This window comes from Salvelinus namaycush, unplaced genomic scaffold, assembly GCF_016432855.1.
Source record: "Salvelinus namaycush isolate Seneca unplaced genomic scaffold, SaNama_1.0 Scaffold520, whole genome shotgun sequence".
Classification (NCBI taxonomy): Eukaryota; Metazoa; Chordata; class Actinopteri; order Salmoniformes; family Salmonidae; genus Salvelinus; species Salvelinus namaycush.
Window position 1 is genome coordinate 1449 of NW_024061221.1, and position 20926 is coordinate 22374.

The 20926-nt window shown below is 50.2% G+C and overlaps 1 protein-coding gene across 1 annotated transcript in view; it reads right to left on the bottom strand.

The window, feature by feature from the left end:
* Positions 1–255: 255 nt before the first annotated feature.
* Positions 256–20926, bottom strand: part of LOC120041739 (TBC1 domain family member 23-like) — a gene marked incomplete at its 3' end in the record, with an annotated part of 43246 nt that continues 22575 nt past the window's right edge. The window contains exons 2-5 of the mRNA XM_038986600.1: positions 15615–15786; positions 12604–12709; positions 6304–6511; positions 256–379 (exon numbers count right to left, since the gene is read on the bottom strand). Of these exons, the coding sequence (XP_038842528.1) occupies positions 256–379; positions 6304–6511; positions 12604–12709; positions 15615–15786 (610 nt within the window). The remainder of the gene's footprint in view (positions 380–6303; positions 6512–12603; positions 12710–15614; positions 15787–20926) is intronic.

The window sequence follows — 20926 nt, forward strand, 5'->3', positions numbered from 1 at the left end:
GTGTATAGTGTAGGAGTCTGGGGTTAGATAGACATACCCAGTGTATAGTGTAGGAGTCTGGGGTTAGATAGACATACCCAGCGTATAGTGTAGGAGTCTGGGGTTAGATAGACATACCCAGTGTATAGTGTAGGAGTCTGGGGTTAGATAGACATACCCAGTGTATAGTGTATAGACATACCCAGTGTATAGACATACCCAGTGTATAGTGTAGGAGTCTGGGGTTAGATAGACATACCCAGTGTATAGACATACCCAGTGTATAGTGTAGGAGTCTGGGGTGATCTTCTTGGTGTCGAGGAAGGAGCAGAGTTCTGGTTCATGATACTGAAGCAGCAGTCTGTACAAGTGGAACGGACGGCCCTTCACTACACAGTCCCTGGACAGGAAGATGTACCGTTAGTTACACACAGGGTGTGTGTGTGTGTGTGTGTGTGTGTGTGTGTGTGTGTGTGTGTGTGTCTCACTGTGGTATTTATTTATTCATGTCAGCGTAGAAGCAGATGTAGAGTTGTGTGAGTTTGTGTCCGTGTGTGTGTGTGTGTGTGTGTGTGTGTGTGGGTGTGTAACATCAGTCATCTCTAAATTAGACTAAGTGTTATTATATATTCATCATGTTTAGCATAGTATAATGTACAGTATGCATTAAGGTGTCTGTAATAGAATAAACATGGTATAAATTAATGTAGACATTAATACACGCATTTCTATAGCTTCCTACAAACGTACAATGGTAGGGGAGAGCCAAGATGGAGGTGTTGGCTTCAATACAATGGTGGGGGAGAGCCAAGATGGAGGTGTTGGCTTCAACACAATGGTGGGGGAGAGCCAAGATGGAGGTGTTGGCTTCAACACAATGGTGGGGGAGAGCCAAGATGGAGGTGTTGGCTTCAACACAATGGTGGGGGAGAGCCAAGATGGAGGTGTTGGCTTCAACACAATGGTAGGGGAGAGCCAAGATGGAGGTGTTGGCTTCAACACAATGGTAGGGGAGAGCCAAGATGGAGGTGTTGGCTTCAACACAATGGTGGGGGAGAGCCAAGATGGAGGTGTTGGCTTCAACACAATGGTGGGGGAGAGCCAAGATGGAGGTGTTGGCTTCAACACAATGGTGGGGGAGAGCTAAAATGGAGGTGTTGGCTTCAACACAATGGTGGGGGAAAGCCAAGATGGAGGTGTTGGCTTCAACACAATGGTGGGGGAGAGCCAAAATGGAGGTGTTGGCTTCAACACAATGGTGCGGGAGAGCCAAGATGGAGGTGTTGGCTTCAATACAATGGTGGGGGAGAGCCAAGATGGAGGTGTTGGCTTCAACACAATGGTAGGGGAGAGCCAAGATGGAGGTGTTGGCTTCAACACAATGGTAGGGGAGAGCCAAGATGGAGGTGTTGGCTTCAACACAATGGTGGGGGAGAGCCAAGATGGAGGTGTTGGCTTCAACACAATGGTGGGGGAGAGCCAAAATGGAGGTGTTGGCTTCAACACAATGGTGGGAGAGAGCCAAGATGGAGGTGTTGGCTTCAACACAATGGTGGGGGGGAGCCAAAATGGAGGTGTTGGCTTCAACACAATGGTGGGAGAGAGCCAAGATGGAGGTGTTGGCTTCAACACAATGGTAGGGGAGAGCCAAGATGGAGGTGTTGGCTTCAACACAATGGTAGGGGAGAGCCAAGATGGAGGTGTTGGCTTCAACACAATGGTAGGGGAGAGCCAAGATGGAGGTGTTGGCTTCAATACAATGGTGGGGGAGAGCCAAGATGGAGGTGTTGGCTTCAACACAATGGTGGGGGAGAGCCAAGATGGAGGTGTTGGCTTCAACACAATGGTGGGGGAGAGCCAAGATGGAGGTGTTGGCTTCAACACAATGGTGGGGGAGAGCCAAGATGGAGGTGTTGGCTTCAACACAATGGTAGGGGAGAGCCAAGATGGAGGTGTTGGCTTCAACACAATGGTAGGGGAGAGCCAAGATGGAGGTGTTGGCTTCAACACAATGGTGGGGGAGAGCCAAGATGGAGGTGTTGGCTTCAACACAATGGTGGGGGAGAGCCAAGATGGAGGTGTTGGCTTCAACACAATGGTGGGGGAGAGCTAAAATGGAGGTGTTGGCTTCAACACAATGGTGGGGGAAAGCCAAGATGGAGGTGTTGGCTTCAACACAATGGTGGGGGAGAGCCAAAATGGAGGTGTTGGCTTCAACACAATGGTGCGGGAGAGCCAAGATGGAGGTGTTGGCTTCAATACAATGGTGGGGGAGAGCCAAGATGGAGGTGTTGGCTTCAACACAATGGTAGGGGAGAGCCAAGATGGAGGTGTTGGCTTCAACACAATGGTAGGGGAGAGCCAAGATGGAGGTGTTGGCTTCAACACAATGGTGGGGGAGAGCCAAGATGGAGGTGTTGGCTTCAACACAATGGTGGGGGAGAGCCAAAATGGAGGTGTTGGCTTCAACACAATGGTGGGAGAGAGCCAAGATGGAGGTGTTGGCTTCAACACAATGGTGGGGGGGAGCCAAAATGGAGGTGTTGGCTTCAACACAATGGTGGGAGAGAGCCAAGATGGAGGTGTTGGCTTCAACACAATGGTAGGGGAGAGCCAAGATGGAGGTGTTGGCTTCAACACAATGGTAGGGGAGAGCCAAGATGGAGGTGTTGGCTTCAACACAATGGTGGGAGAGAGCCAAAATGGAGGTGTTGGCTTCAACACAATGGTGGGGGAGAGCCAAAATGGAGGTGTTGGCTTCAACACAATGGTGGGGGGGAGCCAAGATGGAGGTGTTGGCTTCAACACAATGGTGGGAGAGAGCCAAGATGGAGGTGTTGGCTTCAACACAATGGTAGGGGAGAGCCAAGATGGAGGTGTTGGCTTCAATACAATGGTGGGGGAGAGCCGGTGTTGGCTTCAACACAATGGTAGGGGAGAGCCAAGATGGAGGTGTTGGCTTCAACACAATGGTAGGGGAGAGCCAAGATGGAGGTGTTGGCTTCAACACAATGGTGGGGGAGAGCCAAGATGGAGGTGTTGGCTTCAACACAATGGTGGGGGAGAGCCAAGATGGAGGTGTTGGCTTCAACACAATGGTGGGGGAGAGCTAAAATGGAGGTGTTGGCTTCAACACAATGGTGGGGGAAAGCCAAGATGGAGGTGTTGGCTTCAACACAATGGTGGGGGAGAGCCAAAATGGAGGTGTTGGCTTCAACACAATGGTGCGGGAGAGCCAAGATGGAGGTGTTGGCTTCAATACAATGGTGGGGGAGAGCCAAGATGGAGGTGTTGGCTTCAACACAATGGTAGGGGAGAGCCAAGATGGAGGTGTTGGCTTCAACACAATGGTGGGGGAGAGCCAAGATGGAGGTGTTGGCTTCAACACAATGGTGGGGGAGAGCCAAGATGGAGGTGTTGGCTTCAACACAATGGTGGGGGAGAGCCAAAATGGAGGTGTTGGCTTCAACACAATGGTGGGGGGGAGCCAAAATGGAGGTGTTGGCTTCAACACAATGGTGGGAGAGAGCCAAGATGGAGGTGTTGGCTTCAACACAATGGTGGGGGGGAGCCAAAATGGAGGTGTTGGCTTCAACACAATGGTGGGAGAGAGCCAAAATGGAGGTGTTGGCTTCAACACAATGGTGGGGGAGAGCCAAAATGGAGGTGTTGGCTTCAACACAATGGTGGGGGGGAGCCAAGATGGAGGTGTTGGCTTCAACACAATGGTGGGAGAGAGCCAAGATGGAGGTGTTGGCTTCAACACAATGGTGGGGGAGAGCCAAAATGGAGGTGTTGGCTTCAACACAATGGTGGGGGGGAGCCAAGATGGAGGTGTTGGCTTCAACACAATGGTGGGAGAGAGCCAAGATGGAGGTGTTGGCTTCAACACAATGGTAGGGGAGAGCCAAGATGGAGGTGTTGGCTTCAACACAATGGTGGGGGAGAGCCAAAATGGAGGTGTTGGCTTCAACATAATGGTGGGGGAGAGCCAAAATGGAGGTGTTGGCTTCAATACAATGGTAGGGGAGAGCCAAGATGGAGGTGTTGGCTTCAACACAATGGTAGGGGAGAGCCAAGATGGAGGTGTTGGCTTCAATACAATGGTGGGGGAGAGCCGGTGTTGGCTTCAACACAATGGTAGGGGAGAGCCAAGATGGAGGTGTTGGCTTCAACACAATGGTGGGGGAGAGCTAAAATGGAGGTGTTGGCTTCAACACAATGGTGGGGGAGAGCCAAAATGGAGGTGTTGGCTTCAACACAATGGTGCGGGAGAGCCAAGATGGAGGTGTTGGCTTCAATACAATGGTGGGGGAGAGCCAAGATGGAGGTGTTGGCTTCAACACAATGGTGGGAGAGAGCCAAGATGGAGGTGTTGGCTTCAACACAATGGTAGGGGACAGCCAAGATGGAGGTGTTGGCTTCAACACAATGGTGGGAGAGAGCCAAGATGGAGGTGTTGGCTTCAACACAATGGTAGGGGAGAGCCAAGATGGAGGTGTTGGCTTCAACACAGTCATCTAGATCAGGGTTTCTCAACCCACTCCTCGGCCCCAAGAAGTTTCACGTTTGCTTAACCCTAAACCGGGTACACCTGATTTAATTAGTCAAAGGCTTGATGATTAGTTGACTAATTGAAACAGGAGTACTAGTTGGGTTAAAACAGGAACGTGAAACGTCTGAGGGAATCCAGGATCTAGTGTCAGAGGAGGCTGCTGAGGGGAGGACGGCTCATAATAGTTGCTAGAATGGAAACCATGATCCATTTGCTACCATTCCCCTCCAGGCATTACCACGAGCCCGTCCTCCACAGGTGCCAGCAACCTCCTGTGCTGTACAGTGCCTTCGGAAAGTATTCAGGCCCCTTGACTTTTTCAACATTTTGATACGTTACAGCCTTATTCTAAAACTGATTAAATCGTTTCCCCCCTCATCCATCTACACACAATACCCCATAACGGCAAAGCAAAAACAGGTTCAGAAACGTTTGCTAATTTATTACATATAAAACAGGTATCACGTTTACATAAGTATTCAGACCCTTTACTCAGTACTTTGTGGAAGCACCTTTGGCAGCGATTACAGCCTCACGTCTTCTTGGGTATGACTCTACAAGCTTGGCACACCTGTATTTGGGTTATTTATCCAATCCTTTAGCATATCCTCTCAAGCTCTGTCAGGTTGGATTGTGAGCGTTGCTGCACAACTATTTTCAGGTCTCTCTAGAGATGTTCGATCCGGTTCACGTCCGGACTCTGGCAGGCCCACTCAAGGATATTCAGAAACTTGTCCAGAAGCCACTCCTGCGTTGTCTTGGCTGTGTGCTTAGGGTCGTTGTCCTGTTGGAAGGTGAACCTTCGCCCCAGTCTGAGGTCCTGAGCGCTCTGGAGCAGGTTTTCATCAAGGATCTCTCTGTACTTTGCTCCGTTCATCTTTGCCTCGATCCTGACTAGTCTCCCAGTCACTGAAAAACATCCCCACAGCATTATGCTGCCACCACCATGCTTCACTGTAGGGATGGTGCCAGCTTTCCTCCAGACGTGACGCTTGGCATTCAGGCCAAAGAGTTCAATCAGACCAGAGAATCTTGTTTCTAATGGTCAGAGTCTTTTGGGGCCTTTTGACAAACTCCAAGCGATCTGTCATGTGCCTTTTACTGAGGAGTGGCTTCCGTCTGGCCACTCTACCATAAAGGCCTGATTGGTGGAGTCCTGGAGAGATGGTTGTCCTTCTGGAAGGCTCTCCCATCTCCACAGATGAACTCTGGAGCTCTGTTAGAGTGACCATCGGGTTCTTGGTCACCTCTCTGACCAAAGCCCTTCTCCCCCGATTGCTCAGTTTGGCCGGACGGCCAGCTCTAGGAAGAGTCCTGGTGGTTCCAAACTTATTCCATTTAAGAATGATGGAGGCCACTGTGTTCTTGGGGACCTTAAATGCTGCAGACATTTTTTGGTACCCTTTCCCAAATCTGTGCTTCGACACAATCCTGTCTCAGAGCACTACGGACAATTCCTTCGAACTCATGGCCTTATATACATAGGTGTGTGCTTTTTCCAATCAATTGAATTTACCACAGGTGGACTCCAATCAAGTTGTAGAAACATCTCAAGGATGCACCTGAGCTCAGTTTAGTGTCACATAGCAACGGGTCTGAATAATTATGTAAATAAGTTCTGTTTTTTATTTTCAATACATTTGCTAAAATTTCTAAAAACCTGTTTTCGCTTTGTCATTATGGGGTATTGTGGGTAGATTGCTGAGGATTGTAGGGGTGTGTGTCTGTCCGTGGTATATATTTATTGTAGAGGTGTGTGTGTGTCTCACCGTGGTATATATTTATTCATGATGGCGTAGAAGCAGTTGTAGAGATCGGAGCGGGGCAGCTGCAGGCCCAGCAGCGGTTTGAGGAGGTGTGGCCAGGAGAGGTCAGGGGTGAAGGTGATGTTTCGGGACTTACAGTAGAACGTGATGACAGACTCTACGTCAGACACCATGTCACGCCCCTCCTCCTCCGCCACGTCCCCCAGCTGGTCTGGAGACAGGAAGCAGAGACACAGGGTCAGAGGTTAGAGGTCCTTACACTTAGCCTTCACGGTCAGGACAAGGACAGCATGAAAACAGAGTTTAGAAAAATCCTCCTGGAGCCAGTCTGGGGGGACCTGATCCTAGATCATAATGAATAAGATGACATGGACAGGGGGGGACCTGATCCTAGATCATAATGAATAAGATGACATGGACAGGGGGGGACCTGATCCTAGATCATAATGAATAAGATGACATGGACAGGGGGGGACCTGATCCTAGATCATAATGAATAAGATGACATGGACAGGGGGGGACCTGATCCTAGATCATAATGAATAAGATGACATGGACAGGGGGGGACCTGATCCTAGATCATAATGAATAAGATGACATGGACAGGGGGGACCTGATCCTAGATCATAATGAATAAGATGACATGGACAGGGGGGGACCTGATCCTAGATCATAATGAATAAGATGACATGGACAGGGGGGGACCTGATCCTAGATCATAATGAATAAGATGACATGGACAGGGGGGACCTGATCCTAGATCATAATGAATAAGATGACATGGACAGGGGGGGACCTGATCCTAGATCATAATGAATAAGATGACATGGACAGGGGGGACCTGATCCTAGATCATAATGAATAAGATGACATGGACAGGGGGGGACCTGATCCTAGATCATAATGAATAAGATGACATGGACAGGGGGGGACCTGATCCTAGATCATAATGAATAAGATGACATGGACAGGGGGGACCTGATCCTAGACCATAATGAATAAGATGACATGGACAGGGGGGACCTGATCCTAGATCATAATGAATAAGATGACATGGACAGGGGGGGACCTGATCCTAGATCAGCACTCCCACCATGAGACCTGATCCTAGATCAGCACTCCAACCATGAGACCTGATCCTAGATCAGCACTCCAACCATGAGACCTGATCCTTGATCAGCACTCCAACCATGAGACCTGATCCTAGATCAGCACTCCAACCATGAGACCTGATCCTAGATCACCAACCATGAGACTGGATACATAGGGCTAATTATGACTAGCCAGCAGAGAACCTTTCAAGCAAATGTGTCTTGTAGAAATTGATTGAAATAAGATACTAGTAAACGAGATGCCAAAGAAAGGTCTCAGGATTGATTCTTCAACCCACTAGAACATTCTCTCCCTCAGTTTGTGTCTCTTCACTGTGGCACCATGTGCTGGCCTACTCCTGTGGGTAAGGCCTGGGGCTTTCTTGGGCTCAGTGCCCCATGAAGGGCTGCCTTTTCTGGGCTGAGCCCTGGAGCAGTCTCCATGTCAGTTCTGCTGCCTAACCCGCCCTGCTATCAGGCAGAGAAAGGACTGTGCAAAGCTGATGACAGCTGACAGCATGACTGACCGAGCTACAGAAGACAGCATGACTGACCGAGCTACAGAAGACAGCATGACTGACCGAGCTACAGAAGACAGCATGACTGACCGAGCTACAGAAGACAGCATGACTGACCGAGCTACAGAAGACAGCATGACTGACCGAGCTACAGAAGACAGCATGACTGACCGAGCTACAGAAGACAGCATGACTGACCGAGCTACAGAAGACAGCATGACTGACCGAGCTACAGAAGACAGCATGACTGACCGAGCTATGCAAGACAAAGAATTATCCATCCTATGAAGTGTCTTGAGCAGGGCAGGTATAATATAATATACACTGAACAAAAATGTAAAGTGTTGGTCCCATGTTTCATGAGCTGAAATAAAAGATGCCAGAAATGTTCCAGACGCACAAAAAGCTTATTTCAAATGTTGTGCTCAAATTAGTTTACATCCCTGTTAGTGAGCATTCCTCCTTTGCCAAGATAATCCATCCACCTGACAGATGTGGTATATCAAGAAGCTGATTAAACATTGCCACAGATGTCTCATTTTGAGGTAACGTGCAATTGGCATGCTGACTGCAAGAATGTCCTCCAGAGCGGTTGCCAGAGAATTTAATGTTAATTTCTCTCGCACAAGCCGACTCCAACGTAATTTCTGGAGCATTGAAGGTCCCCAAGAACACAGTGGCCTCCATCATTCTTAAATGGAAGAAGTTTGGAACCACCTAAACTCATCCTAGAGCTGGCCGCCCGGCCAAACTGAGCAATCGGGGGAGAAGGGCCTTGGTCGGGGAGGTGACCAAGAACCCGATGGTCATTCTGACAGAGCTCTAGAGTTCCTCTGTGGGGATGGGAGAACCTTCCAGAAGGACAACCATCTCTCCAGGACTCCGCCAATCAGGCCTTTACGTAGAGTGGCCAGACAGAAGCCACTCCTCAGTAAAAGGCACATGACAGCCTGCTTGGAGTTTGCCAAAAGGCCCCAAAAGACTCTCAGACCATGAGAAACAAGATTCTCTGGTCTGATGAAACAAGATTGAACTCTTTGTCCCGAATGCCAAGCGTCACGTCTTGAGGAAACCTGTCACCATCCCTACGGTGAACCATGGTGGTGGCTCCATCCCTACGGTGAAGCATGGTGGTGGCAGAATCATGACGTAAGGATGTTTTTCAGCGGCAGGGACTGGGAGACTAGTCAGGATCAAGGGAAAGATGAACAGAGCAAAGTACAGAGAGAACCCGGATTTAAACCTGATCGAACATCTCTGGAGAGACCTGAAAATAGCTGTGCAGCGACGCTCCCCATCCAACCTGACGGAGTTTGAGAGGATCTGTAGAGAAGAATGGGAGAAACTCCCCAAATACAGGTGTGCCAAGCTTGTAACTTCATACCCAAGAAGACTCGAGGCTGTAATCGCTGCCAAAGGTGCTTCAACAAAGTACTGAGTAAAGGTTCTGAATACTTATGTAAAATGTGTTTATTATAATGTAGCAAAAATCTTTAAAAAAAAACGTTTTTGCTTTGTCATTATGTGGTATTGTGTGTAGATTGATGAGGGGAAAAAAACGAATACATTTTAGTCAAGGGGTCTGAATACTTTCTGTAAGCACAGTATATACAGTACCAATCAAAAGTTTGGACACTTACTCATTACAGGGTTTTTCTTTATTTTTACTATTTTCTACATTGTAGAATAATAGTGAAGACATCAAAAATATTAAATAACACATATGGAATCATGTAGTAACCAAAAAAGTGCTAAACATATCAAAATATATTTCATATTTGAGATTCTTCAAAGTAGCCACGCCTTGCCTTGATGACAGCTTTGCACACTCTTTGCATTCTCTCAACCAGCTTCATGAGGTAGTCACCTGGAATGCATTTCAATTAACAGTTGTGCCTTATTAAAAGTTAATTTGTGGAATTTCTTTCCTTCTTTATGCGTTTTAGCCAATCAGTTGTGTTGTGACAAGGTAGGGGTGGTATACAGAAGATAGCCCTACTTGGTAAAATACCAAGTCCATATTATGGCAAGAACAGCTCAAATAACAAAGAGAAATGACAGTCAAAATGATCAAAATCCAGAAAAGAGACGCTAAATTCTACAACCACCTAAAAGGAAGTGATTCCCACCTAGAGAGAGATGATTCCCACCTACAGAGAGATGAACCTGGAGAAGAGTCCCCTAAGCAAGCTGGTCCTGGGGCTCTGTTCCCAAACACAAACAGACCCCCAGGACAGAAACACATTTAGATCCAACCAAATCATGAGAAAACAAAAAGATAACTATTTGACACACTGAAAATAATCAACAAAAAAACAGAGCAAACCAGAATGCTATTTGGCCCTAAACAGAGAGTACGCTGTGACTGACCCAAAATTAAGGAAAGTTTTCACTATATACAGACTCAGTGAGCATAGCCTTGCTATTGAGAAAGGCTGCCATAGCCTGTCTTCTCTTGAGAGCCAAGTCTGCCTATGTGCACACTTCCCACAAAATGAGGTGGAATCTGAGCTGCACTTCCTAACCTCCTGCCAAATGTATGACCATATTAGAGACATATATTACAAAACAACCCGATTTTGATAAACTCCCATATCTACTGGGTGAAATACCACAGTGTGATAAACTCCCATATCTACTGGGTGAAATACCACAGTGTGATAAACTCCCATATCTACTGGGTGAAATACCACAGTGTGATAAACTCCCATATCTACTGGGTGAAATACCACAGTGTGATAAACTCCCATATCTACTGGGTGAAATACCACAGTGTGATAAACTCCCATATCTACTGGGTGAAATACCACAGTGTGATAAACTCCCATATCTACTGGGTGAAATACCACAGTGTGATAAACTCCCATAACTACTGGGTGAAATACCACAGTGTGATAAACTCCCATATCTACTGGGTGAAATACCACAGTGTGATAAACTCCCATATCTACTGGGTGAAATACCACAGTGTGATAAACTCCCATATCTACTGGGTGAAATACCACAGTGTGATAAACTCCCATATCTACTGGGTGAAATACCACAGTGTGATAAACTCCCATATCTACTGGGTGAAATACCACAGTGTGATAAACTCCCATATCTACTGGGTGAAATACCACAGTGTGATAAACTCCCATATCTACTGGGTGAAATACCACAGTGTGATAACCTCCCATATCTACTGGGTGAAATACCACAGTGTGATAAACTCCCATATCTACTGGGTGAAATACCACAGTGTGATAACCTCCCATATCTACTGGGTGAAATACCACAGTGTGATAACCTCCCATATCTACTGGGTGAAATACCACAGTGTGATAAACTCCCATATCTACTGGGTGAAATACCACAGTGTGATAACCTCCCATATCTACTGGGTGAAATACCACAGTGTGATAAACTCCCATATCTACTGGGTGAAATACCACAGTGTGATAAACTCCCATATCTACTGGGTGAAATACCACAGTGTGATAAACTCCCATAACTACTGGGTGAAATACCACAGTGTGATAAACTCCCATATCTACTGGGTGAAATACCACAGTGTGATAAACTCCCATATCTACTGGGTGAAATACCACAGTGTGATAAACTCCCATATCTACTGGGTGAAATACCAGTGTGCCATCACATCAGCAAGATTTGTGACCTGTTGGCACAAGAAAAGGTCAACCAGTGAAGAACAAACACCATTGTAAATACAACCCATATTTATGTTTATTTATTTTCCCATTTGTACTTTAACCATTTGCACCTCGTTACAACACGGTATATAGACATAATATGACATTTGAAATGTCTTTATTCTTTTGGAACTTCTGTGAGTGTAATATTTACTGTTCATTTTTATTGTTTATTTCATTTTTGTTTATTATCTACTTCACTTGCTATGGCAATGTTAACATATGTTTCCCATGCCAATAAATAAATGGATATTGGACCAGTGGAAATCTGTCCTTTGGTCTGACGAGTCTTTTGGTTCCAACCGCCGTGTCTTTGTGAGGCGAACAGATGATCTCTGCATGTGTGGTTCCCCCCGTGAAGCATGGAGGTGGTGGTGTGATGGTGCTTTGCTGGTGACACTGTCAGTGATTTATTTACAATTCAAGGCACACTTAACCAGCATGGCTACCACAGCATTCTGCAGCGATACGCCATCCTATCTGGTTTGCGCTTAGTGGGAATATAATTTGTTTTTCAACAGGACAATGACCCAACACACCTGCAGGCTGTGTAAGGGCTATTTGACCAAAAAGGAGAGTGATGGTGTGCTGCATCAGATGACCTGGCCACAATCACCCGACCTCAACCCAATTGAGATGGTTTGGGATGAGTTGGACCGCAGCAAACAAGTGCTCAGCATACGTGGGAACTCCTTCAAGACTGTTGGGAAAGTATTCCAGGTAAAGCTGGTTGAGAGAATGCCAAGAGTGTGCAAAGCTGTTACCAAGGCAAAGGGTGGCTATTTTGAAGAATCTAAAATCTGAAATAGATTTTGATTAACACTTTTTTGCTTCCTACATGATTCCATATGTGTTATTTCATAGTTTTGATGTCTTCACTATTATTCTACAATGTAGAAAATAGTAACATTAAAAGGAAGAAACCTTGAATGAGTCGGTGTGTCCAAACTTTTGACTGGTACTGTATATATAACGTAGACACTGTATGTAACAGTCACTCACCAATGAGCTGCTGGCAGCGGGTGTGTATAAGGGTCTGTTCTGGAAGATCCAGGACTCCATCCCACGAGGACAGACTGTCTCCTTTACCTGCCACATTCAGCGCAATCTGACAAAACACACCAACTAGTTAGTAGCTGACAGACAGGACCAGATCATCAGTTAGTAGCTAACAGTTACCCCAACACACAGGAGGAGACAGACTGGGAAACTACTGAGAACCACTGATGGCCCAGACTTGTTCCCGGCCACCGATGGCCCAGACCGACGGCCCAGACTTGCGCTCGGTCACCGGCGGCCCAGACTTGCGCCCGGTCACCGGCGGCCCAGACTTGAGCCCGGTCACCGGCGGCCCAGACTTGCGCCCGGTCACCGACGGCCCAGACCGACGGCCCAGACTTGCGCCCGGTCACCGATGGCCCAGACCGACGGCCCAGACTTGCGCCCGGCCACCGATGGCCCAGACCGAAGGCCCAGACTTGCGCCCGGTCACCGACGGCCCAGACTTGCTCCCGGTCACCGATGGCCCAGACTTGCTCCCGGTCACCGATGGCCCAGACTTGCTCCCGGTCACCGACGGCCCAGACTTGCTCCCGGTCACCGACGGCCCAGACTTGCGCCCGGTCACCGACGGCCCAGACTTGCGCCCGGTCACCGACGGCCCAGACTTGCGCCCGGTCACCGGTGGCCCAGACTTGTTCCCGGTCACCGGTGGCCCAGACTTGCGCCCGGTCACCGACGGCCCAGACCGACGGCCCAGACTTGCGCCCGGTCACCGATGGCCCAGACCGACGGCCCAGACTTGCGCCCGGCCACCGATGGCCCAGACCGACGGCCCAGACTTGCGCCCGGCCACCGATGGCCCAGACCGACGGCCCAGACTTGCGCCCGGTCACCGACGGCCCAGACTTGCGCCCGGCCACCGATGGCCCAGACCGACGGCCCAGACTTGCGCCCGGTCACCGACGGCCCAGACTTGCGCCCGGTCACCGACGGCCCAGACTTGCTCCCGGTCACCGACGGCCCAGACTTGCTCCCGGTCACCGACGGCCCAGACTTGCTCCCGGTCACCGACGGCCCAGACTTGCTCCCGGTCACCGACGGCCCAGACTTGCGCCCGGTCACCGACGGCCCAGACTTGCGCCCGGTCACCGACGGCCCAGACTTGCTCCCGGTCACCGACGGCCCAGACTTGCGCCCGGTCACCGGCGGCCCAGACTTGCTCCCGGTCACCGGCGGCCCAGACTTGCGCCCGGTCACCGACGGCCCAGACTTGCGCCCGGTCACCGACGGCCCAGACTTGCGCCCGGTCACCGACGGCCCAGACTTGCGCCCGGTCACCGACGGCCCAGACTTGCGCCCGGTCACCGACGGCCCAGACCGACGGCCCAGACTTGCGCCCGGTCACCGATGGCCCAGACCGACGGCCCAGACTTGCGCCCGGCCACCGATGGCCCAGACCGACGGCCCAGACTTGCGCCCGGCCACCGATGGCCCAGACCGACGACACCAGACTTGCGCCCGGTCACCGACGGCCCAGACTTGCGCCCGGCCACCGATGGCCCAGACCGACGGCCCAGACTTGCGCCCGGTCACCGACGGCCCAGACTTGCTCCCGGTCACCGATGGCCCAGACTTGCTCCCGGTCACCGACGGCCCAGACTTGCTCCCGGTCACCGACGGCCCAGACTTGCGCCCGGTCACCGGTGGCCCAGACTTGTTCCCGGTCACCGGTGGCCCAGACTTGCGCCCGGTCACCGACGGCCCAGACTTGCGCCCGGTCACCGACGGCCCAGACCGACGGCCCAGACTTGCGCCCGGTCACCGACGGCCCAGACCGACGGCCCAGACTTGCGCCCGGCCACCGATGGCCCAGACCGACGGCCCAGACTTGCGCCCGGCCACCGATGGCCCAGACCGACGGCCCAGACTTGCGCCCGGCCACCGATGGCCCAGACCGACGGCCCAGACTTGCGCCCGGCCACCGATGGCCCAGACCGACGGCCCAGACTTGCGCCCGGCCACCGATGGCCCAGACCGACGGCCCAGACTTGCGCCCGGTCACCGACGGCCCAGACTTGCTCCCGGTCACCGATGGCCCAGACTTGCTCCCGGTCACCGACGGCCCAGACTTGCTCCCGGTCACCGACGGCCCAGACTTGCGCCCGGTCACCGACGGCCCAGACTTGCGCCCGGTCACCGACGGCCCAGACTTGCGCCCGGTCACCGACGGCCCAGACTTGCGCCCGGTCACCGGTGGCCCAGACTTGTTCCCGGTCACCGGTGGCCCAGACTTGCGCCCGGTCACCGACGGCCCAGACTTGCTCCCGGTCACCGACGGCCCAGACTTGCTCCCGGTCACCGACGACCCTGACTTGCTCCCGGTCACCGACGGCCCAGACTTGCGCCCGGTCACCGACGGCCCTGAGTTGCTCCCGGTCACCGACGGCCCAGACTTGCGCCCGGTCACCGACGGCCCTGAGTTGCTCCCGGTCACCGACGGCCCAGACTTGCGCCCGGTCAACGATGGCCCTGAATTATTCCTGGTCAGGTAAACCTCCTGGCTCTAGCTATGAAACATGCTCAGTACATGCTAGTCTTCTGTTCTCCTCATAGAGCAGCTAATCAACAGTGGAGTGGTGTCTGCTAACTTTGGGGGTCAACAAACCAATTATCAGCTAAACAGATGAGATGTCCCCCCCTCCCTAGTCCCTCACCCCCCTCCCTCATCCTCTGACCCCCCTTACCTAGTCCCACCCCATTCCTAGTCCCACCTCATTTATAGTCCCACTCCATTTCTAATCAAATCAAATCAAGCTTTATTTATACAGCACATTTCAGACATGGAAAGCAACGCAACGTGCTTTACAGGAAAAAAATTATAAAATCAAGTCCCACCCCCTCCCTAGTCCCTCACCACCCCTCACCACCCCCTGACCCCTCCCATTCCATCCCTAGTTTAATTCCTCCCCCTGTTACGGTAGGTCGAACCCACGACCCCTGACCTCGCTCACCTTCCACAGCTTGGCTCTCTGCTGGGCTGGTAGTTCCTGGACTCGAATAACCCCGCTGGCCTCTTCCCCATCCAGACCCAGACCTCCCCCCAACCCCAGCTCCCCCTGTATGTCCATCTCAAGATCCAGGTCAGAGCCTCCAGAGTCCAGGGCCTCAGCCAGATCCTGATCCCTGCAGGACAGAGAAACATCAACACTAGCAGAGCGACATCGAACGCCTATAGAACACACATTTTTAGGGCAACGTTGCAAGACAGGACAGAGAACAAGACAGGACAGAGAACAGGACAGGTCAGAAAGCAAGAGAAAACAGGTCAAAGAACAAGACAGGTCAGACAGCAACACAGGACAGCTCAGAGAACAAGACAGGTCAGCTCAGAGAACAAGACAGGACAGGTCAGAAAGCAAGAGAAAACAGGTCAGAGAACAAGACAGGACAGGTCTTAGAACAACATAGGTCAGACAGCAACACAGGACAGGTCAGAGACCCAGACAGGACAGCTCAGAAAGCATGACAGGACAGCTCAGAGAACAAGACAGGACAGGTTAGACAGCAACAAAGGACAGGTCAGACAGCAACAAAGGACAGGTCAGACAGCAACAAAGGACAGGTCAAACAGCAGCACAGGACAGGTCAGACAACAGCACAGGACAGGTCAGACAGCAGCACAGGACAGGTCAGACAGCAGCACAGGACAGGTCAGACAGCAACAAAGGACAGGTCAGACAGCAGCACAGGACAGGTCAGACAGCAGCACAGGACAGGTCAGACAGCAGCACAGGACAGGTCAGACAGCAGCACAGGACAGGTCAGACAGCAGCACAGGACAGGTCAGACAGCAACAAAGGACAGGTCAGACAGCAGCACAGGACAGGTCAGACAACAGCACAGGACAGGTCAGACAGCAGCACAGGACAGGTCAGACAGCAGCACAGAACAGGTCAGACAGCAACAAAGGACAGGTCAGACAGCAGCACAGGACAGGTCAGACAGCAACAAAGGACAGGTCAGACAGCAGCACAGGACAGGTCAGACAGCAGCACAGGACAGGTCAGACAGCAGCACAGGACAGGTCAGACAGCAACAAAGGACAGGTCAGACAGCAGCACAGGACAGGTCAGACAGCAACAAAGGACAGGTCAGACAGCAGCACAGGACAGGTCAGACAGCAGCACAGAACAGGTCAGACAGCAACAAAGGACAGGTCAGACAGCAACAAAGGACAGGTCAGACATCAACAAAGGACAGGTCAGACAGCAACAAAGGACAGGTCAGACAGCAGCACAGGACAGGTCAGACAGCAACAAAGGACAGGTCAGACAGCAACAAAGGACAGGTCAGACAGCAACAAAGGACAGGTCAGACAGCAGCACAGGACAGGTCAGACAGCAGCACAGGACAGGTCAGAGACAAACACTGTTGAACTGTTTAAACCCTCCATTTTTCAGCAACGTCAATAACACTTCAATACTGACATGCTATTTGTTTGACTGCTGTTTCATCTGTAGGGCTTTTTCAAATGTCACGAGGACGAGTCTATTTCTGTCACCGCTGAGCATCAAACACATTCTCCTGTAAATCATAGCATCGGTCACAACCTGAACATTCAGTTTCCAGCTTGTGTCTGTCTCACTGCTAGCCAACAGATAAACACTTTACTACTGTCACATTAACAGAGATGACAAGGGATTGGTGGGATCTCTTTTATATAGTTACTGATAGGTGTTGGAATCTGATCCTCTGATAGGTCAGCAGCTCAACAGAACAAGAGAAGAGTGGTCAAAGTCCCCTGCTGTTACCGTGGTATCCAGGCTGCCTGACCCTACCAGTAGTAAGGCTAAGCTAGAAACAGTAGGCTAACATTGACTTTCTGTATCAAATACGGTCTGCAGTAACTAATAGGTGTTGTAATCTGATAGGTATTTGTATTTATTATGGACTGCCCACTGCTCTTCCTGGGGTTTGGCAAAATTACGGCAGTGTATACAATTTAAAAAACATTACAATACATTCATTGCATAATTCACAACACACTATGTGTGATTCCCTCCCTGTTCCATAAGATGTATTTTTACCTGTTTTTTTTATGTGATTCTACTGCTGCATCAGTTACCTGATGTGGAATAGAGTTCCATGTAGTCATGGCTCTATGTAGTACTGTGCCCCTCCCATAGTCTGTTCTGGACTTGGGGACTGTGAAGAGACCTCTGGTGGCATGTCTTGTGGGGTATGGATGGGTGTCTGAGCTGTGTGTTATTAGTTTAGACAGACCTCTGGTGACATGTCTTGTGGGGTAGTCATGGGTGTCTGAGCTGTGTGTTAGTAGTTTAGACAGACCTCTGGTGACATGTCTTGTGGGGTATGGATGGGTGTCTGAGCTGTGTGTTAGTAGTTTAGACAGACCTCTGGTGACATGTCTTGTGGGGTATGGATGGGTGTCTGAGCTGTGTGTTAGTAGTTTAGACAGACCTCTGGTGGCATGTCTTGTGGGGTATGGATGGGTGTCTGAGCTGTGTGTTAGTAGTTTAGACAGACCTCTGGTGGCATGTCTTGTGGGGTATGGATGGGTGTCTGAGCTGTGTGTTAGTAGTTTAGACAGACCTCTGGTGACATGTCTTGTGGGGTATGGATGGGTGTCTGAGCTGTGTGTTAGTAGTTTAGACAGACCTCTGGTGGCATGTCTTGTGGGGTATGGATGGGTGTCTGAGCTGTGTGTTAGTAGTTTAGACAGACCTCTGGTGTCTTGTAGGGTATGAATGGGTGTCTGAGCTGTGTGTTAGTAGTTTAGACAGACCTCTGGTGTCTTGTAGGGTATGAATGGGTGTCTGAGCTGTGTGTTAGTAGTTTAGACAGACCTCTGGTGACATGTCTTGTGGGGTATGAATGGGTGTCTGAGCTGTGTGTTAGTAGTTTAGACAGACCTCTGGTGGCATGTCTTGTGGGGTATGGATGGGTGTCTGAGCTGTGTGTTAGTAGTTTAGACAGACCTCTGGTGACATGTCTTGTGGGGTATGAATGGGTGTCTGAGCTGTGTGTTAGTAGTTTAGACAGACCTCTGGTGACATGTCTTGTGGGGTATGAATGGGTGTCTGAGCTGTGTGTTAGTAGTTTAGACAGACCTCTGGTGGCATGTCTTGTGGGGTATGAATGGGTGTCTGAGCTGTGTGTTAGTAGTTTAGACAGACCTCTGGTGTCTTGTAGGGTATGAATGGGTGTCTGAGCTGTGTGTTAGTAGTTTAGACAGACCTCTGGTGACATGTCTTGTGGGGTATGAATGGGTGTCTGAGCTGTGTGTTAGTAGTTTAGACAGACCTCTGGTGACATGTCTTGTGGGGTATGGATGGGTGTCTGAGCTGTGTGTTAGTAGTTTAGACAGACCTCTGGTGGCATGTCTTGTGGGGTATGGATGGGTGTCTGAGCTGTGTGTTAGTAGTTTAGACAGACCTCTGGTGGCATGTCTTGTGGGGTATGGATGGGTGTCTGAGCTGTGTGTTATTAGTTTAAACAGACCTCTGGTGACATGTCTTGTGGGGTATGGATGGGTGTCTGAGCTGTGTGTTAGTAGTTTAGACAGACCTCTGGTGACATGTCTTGTGGGGTATGAATGGGTGTCTGAGCTGTGTGTTATTAGTTTAGACAGACCTCTGGTGACATGTCTTGTGGGGTATGGATGGGTGTCTGAGCTGTGTGTTAGTAGTTTAGACAGACCTCTGGTGACATGTCTTGTGGGGTATGAATGGGTGTCTGAGCTGTGTGTTAGTAGTTTAGACAGACCTCTGGTGGCATGTCTTGTGGGGTATGGATGGGTGTCTGAGCTGTGTGTTAGTAGTTTAGACAGACCTCTGGTGTCTTGTGGGGTATGAATGGGTGTCTGAGCTGTGTGTTAGTAGTTTAGACAGACCTCTGGTGTCTTGTGGGGTATGGATGGGTGTCTGAGCTGTGTGTTAGTAGTTTAGACAGACCTCTGGTGACATGTCTTGTGGGGTATGGATGGGTGTCTGAGCTGTGTGTTAGTAGTTTAGACAGACCTCTGGTGGCATGTCTTGTGGGGTATGGATGGGTGTCTGAGCTGTGTGTTAGTAGTTTAGACAGACCTCTGGTGTCTTGTAGGGTATGAATGGGTGTCTGAGCTGTGTGTTAGTAGTTTAGACAGACCTCTGGTGGCATGTCTTGTAGGGTATGAATGGGTGTCTGAGCTGTGTGTTAGTAGTTTAAACAGACCTCTGGTGTCTTGTGGGGTATGGATGGGTGTCTGAGCTGTGTGTTAGTAGTTTAGACAGACCTCTGGTGGCATGTCTTGTGGGGTATGGATGGGTGTCTGAGCTGTGTGTTAGTAGTTTAGACAGACCTCTGGTGTCTTGTAGGGTATGAATGGGTGTCTGAGCTGTGTGTTAGTAGTTTAGACAGACCTCTGGTGACATGTCTTGTGGGGTATGAATGGGTGTCTGAGCTGTGTGTTAGTAGTTTAGACAGACCTCTGGTGACATGTCTTGTGGGGTATGAATGGGTGTCTGAGCTGTGTGTTAGTAGTTTAGACAGACCTCTGGTGTCTTGTAGGGTATGAATGGGTGTCTGAGCTGTGTGTTAGTAGTTTAGACAGACCTCTGGTGACATGTCTTGTGGGGTATGAATGGGTGTCTGAGCTGTGTGTTAGTAGTTTAAACAGACCTCTGGTGACATGTCTTGTGGGGTATGGATGGGTGTCTGAGCTGTGTGTTAGTAGTTTAGACAGACCTCTGGTGACATGTCTTGTGGGGTATGGATGGATGTCTGAGCTGTGTGTTAGTAGTTTAGACAGACCTCTGGTGGCATGTCTTGTGGGGTATGGATGGGTGTCTGAGCTGTGTGTTATTAGTTTAAACAGACCTCTGGTGACATGTCTTGTGGGGTATGGATGGGTGTCTGAGCTGTGTGTTAGTAGTTTAGACAGACCTCTGGTGGCATGTCTTGTGGGGTATGGATGGGTGTCTGAGCTGTGTGTTAGTAGTTTAGACAGACCTCTGGTGACATGTCTTGTGGGGTATGGATGGGTGTCTGAGCTGTGTGTTATTAGTTTAGACAGACCTCTGGTGGCATGTCTTGTGGGGTATGGATGGGTGTCTGAGCTGTGTGTTAGTAGTTTAGACAGACCTCTGGTGGCATGTCTTGTAGGGTATGGATGGGTGTCTGAGCTGTGTGTTAGTAGTTTAGACAGACCTCTGGTGACATGTCTTGTGGGGTATGGATGGGTGTCTGAGCTGTGTGTTAGTAGTTTAGACAGACCTCTGGTGACATGTCTTGTGGGGTATGGATGGGTGTCTGAGCTGTGTGT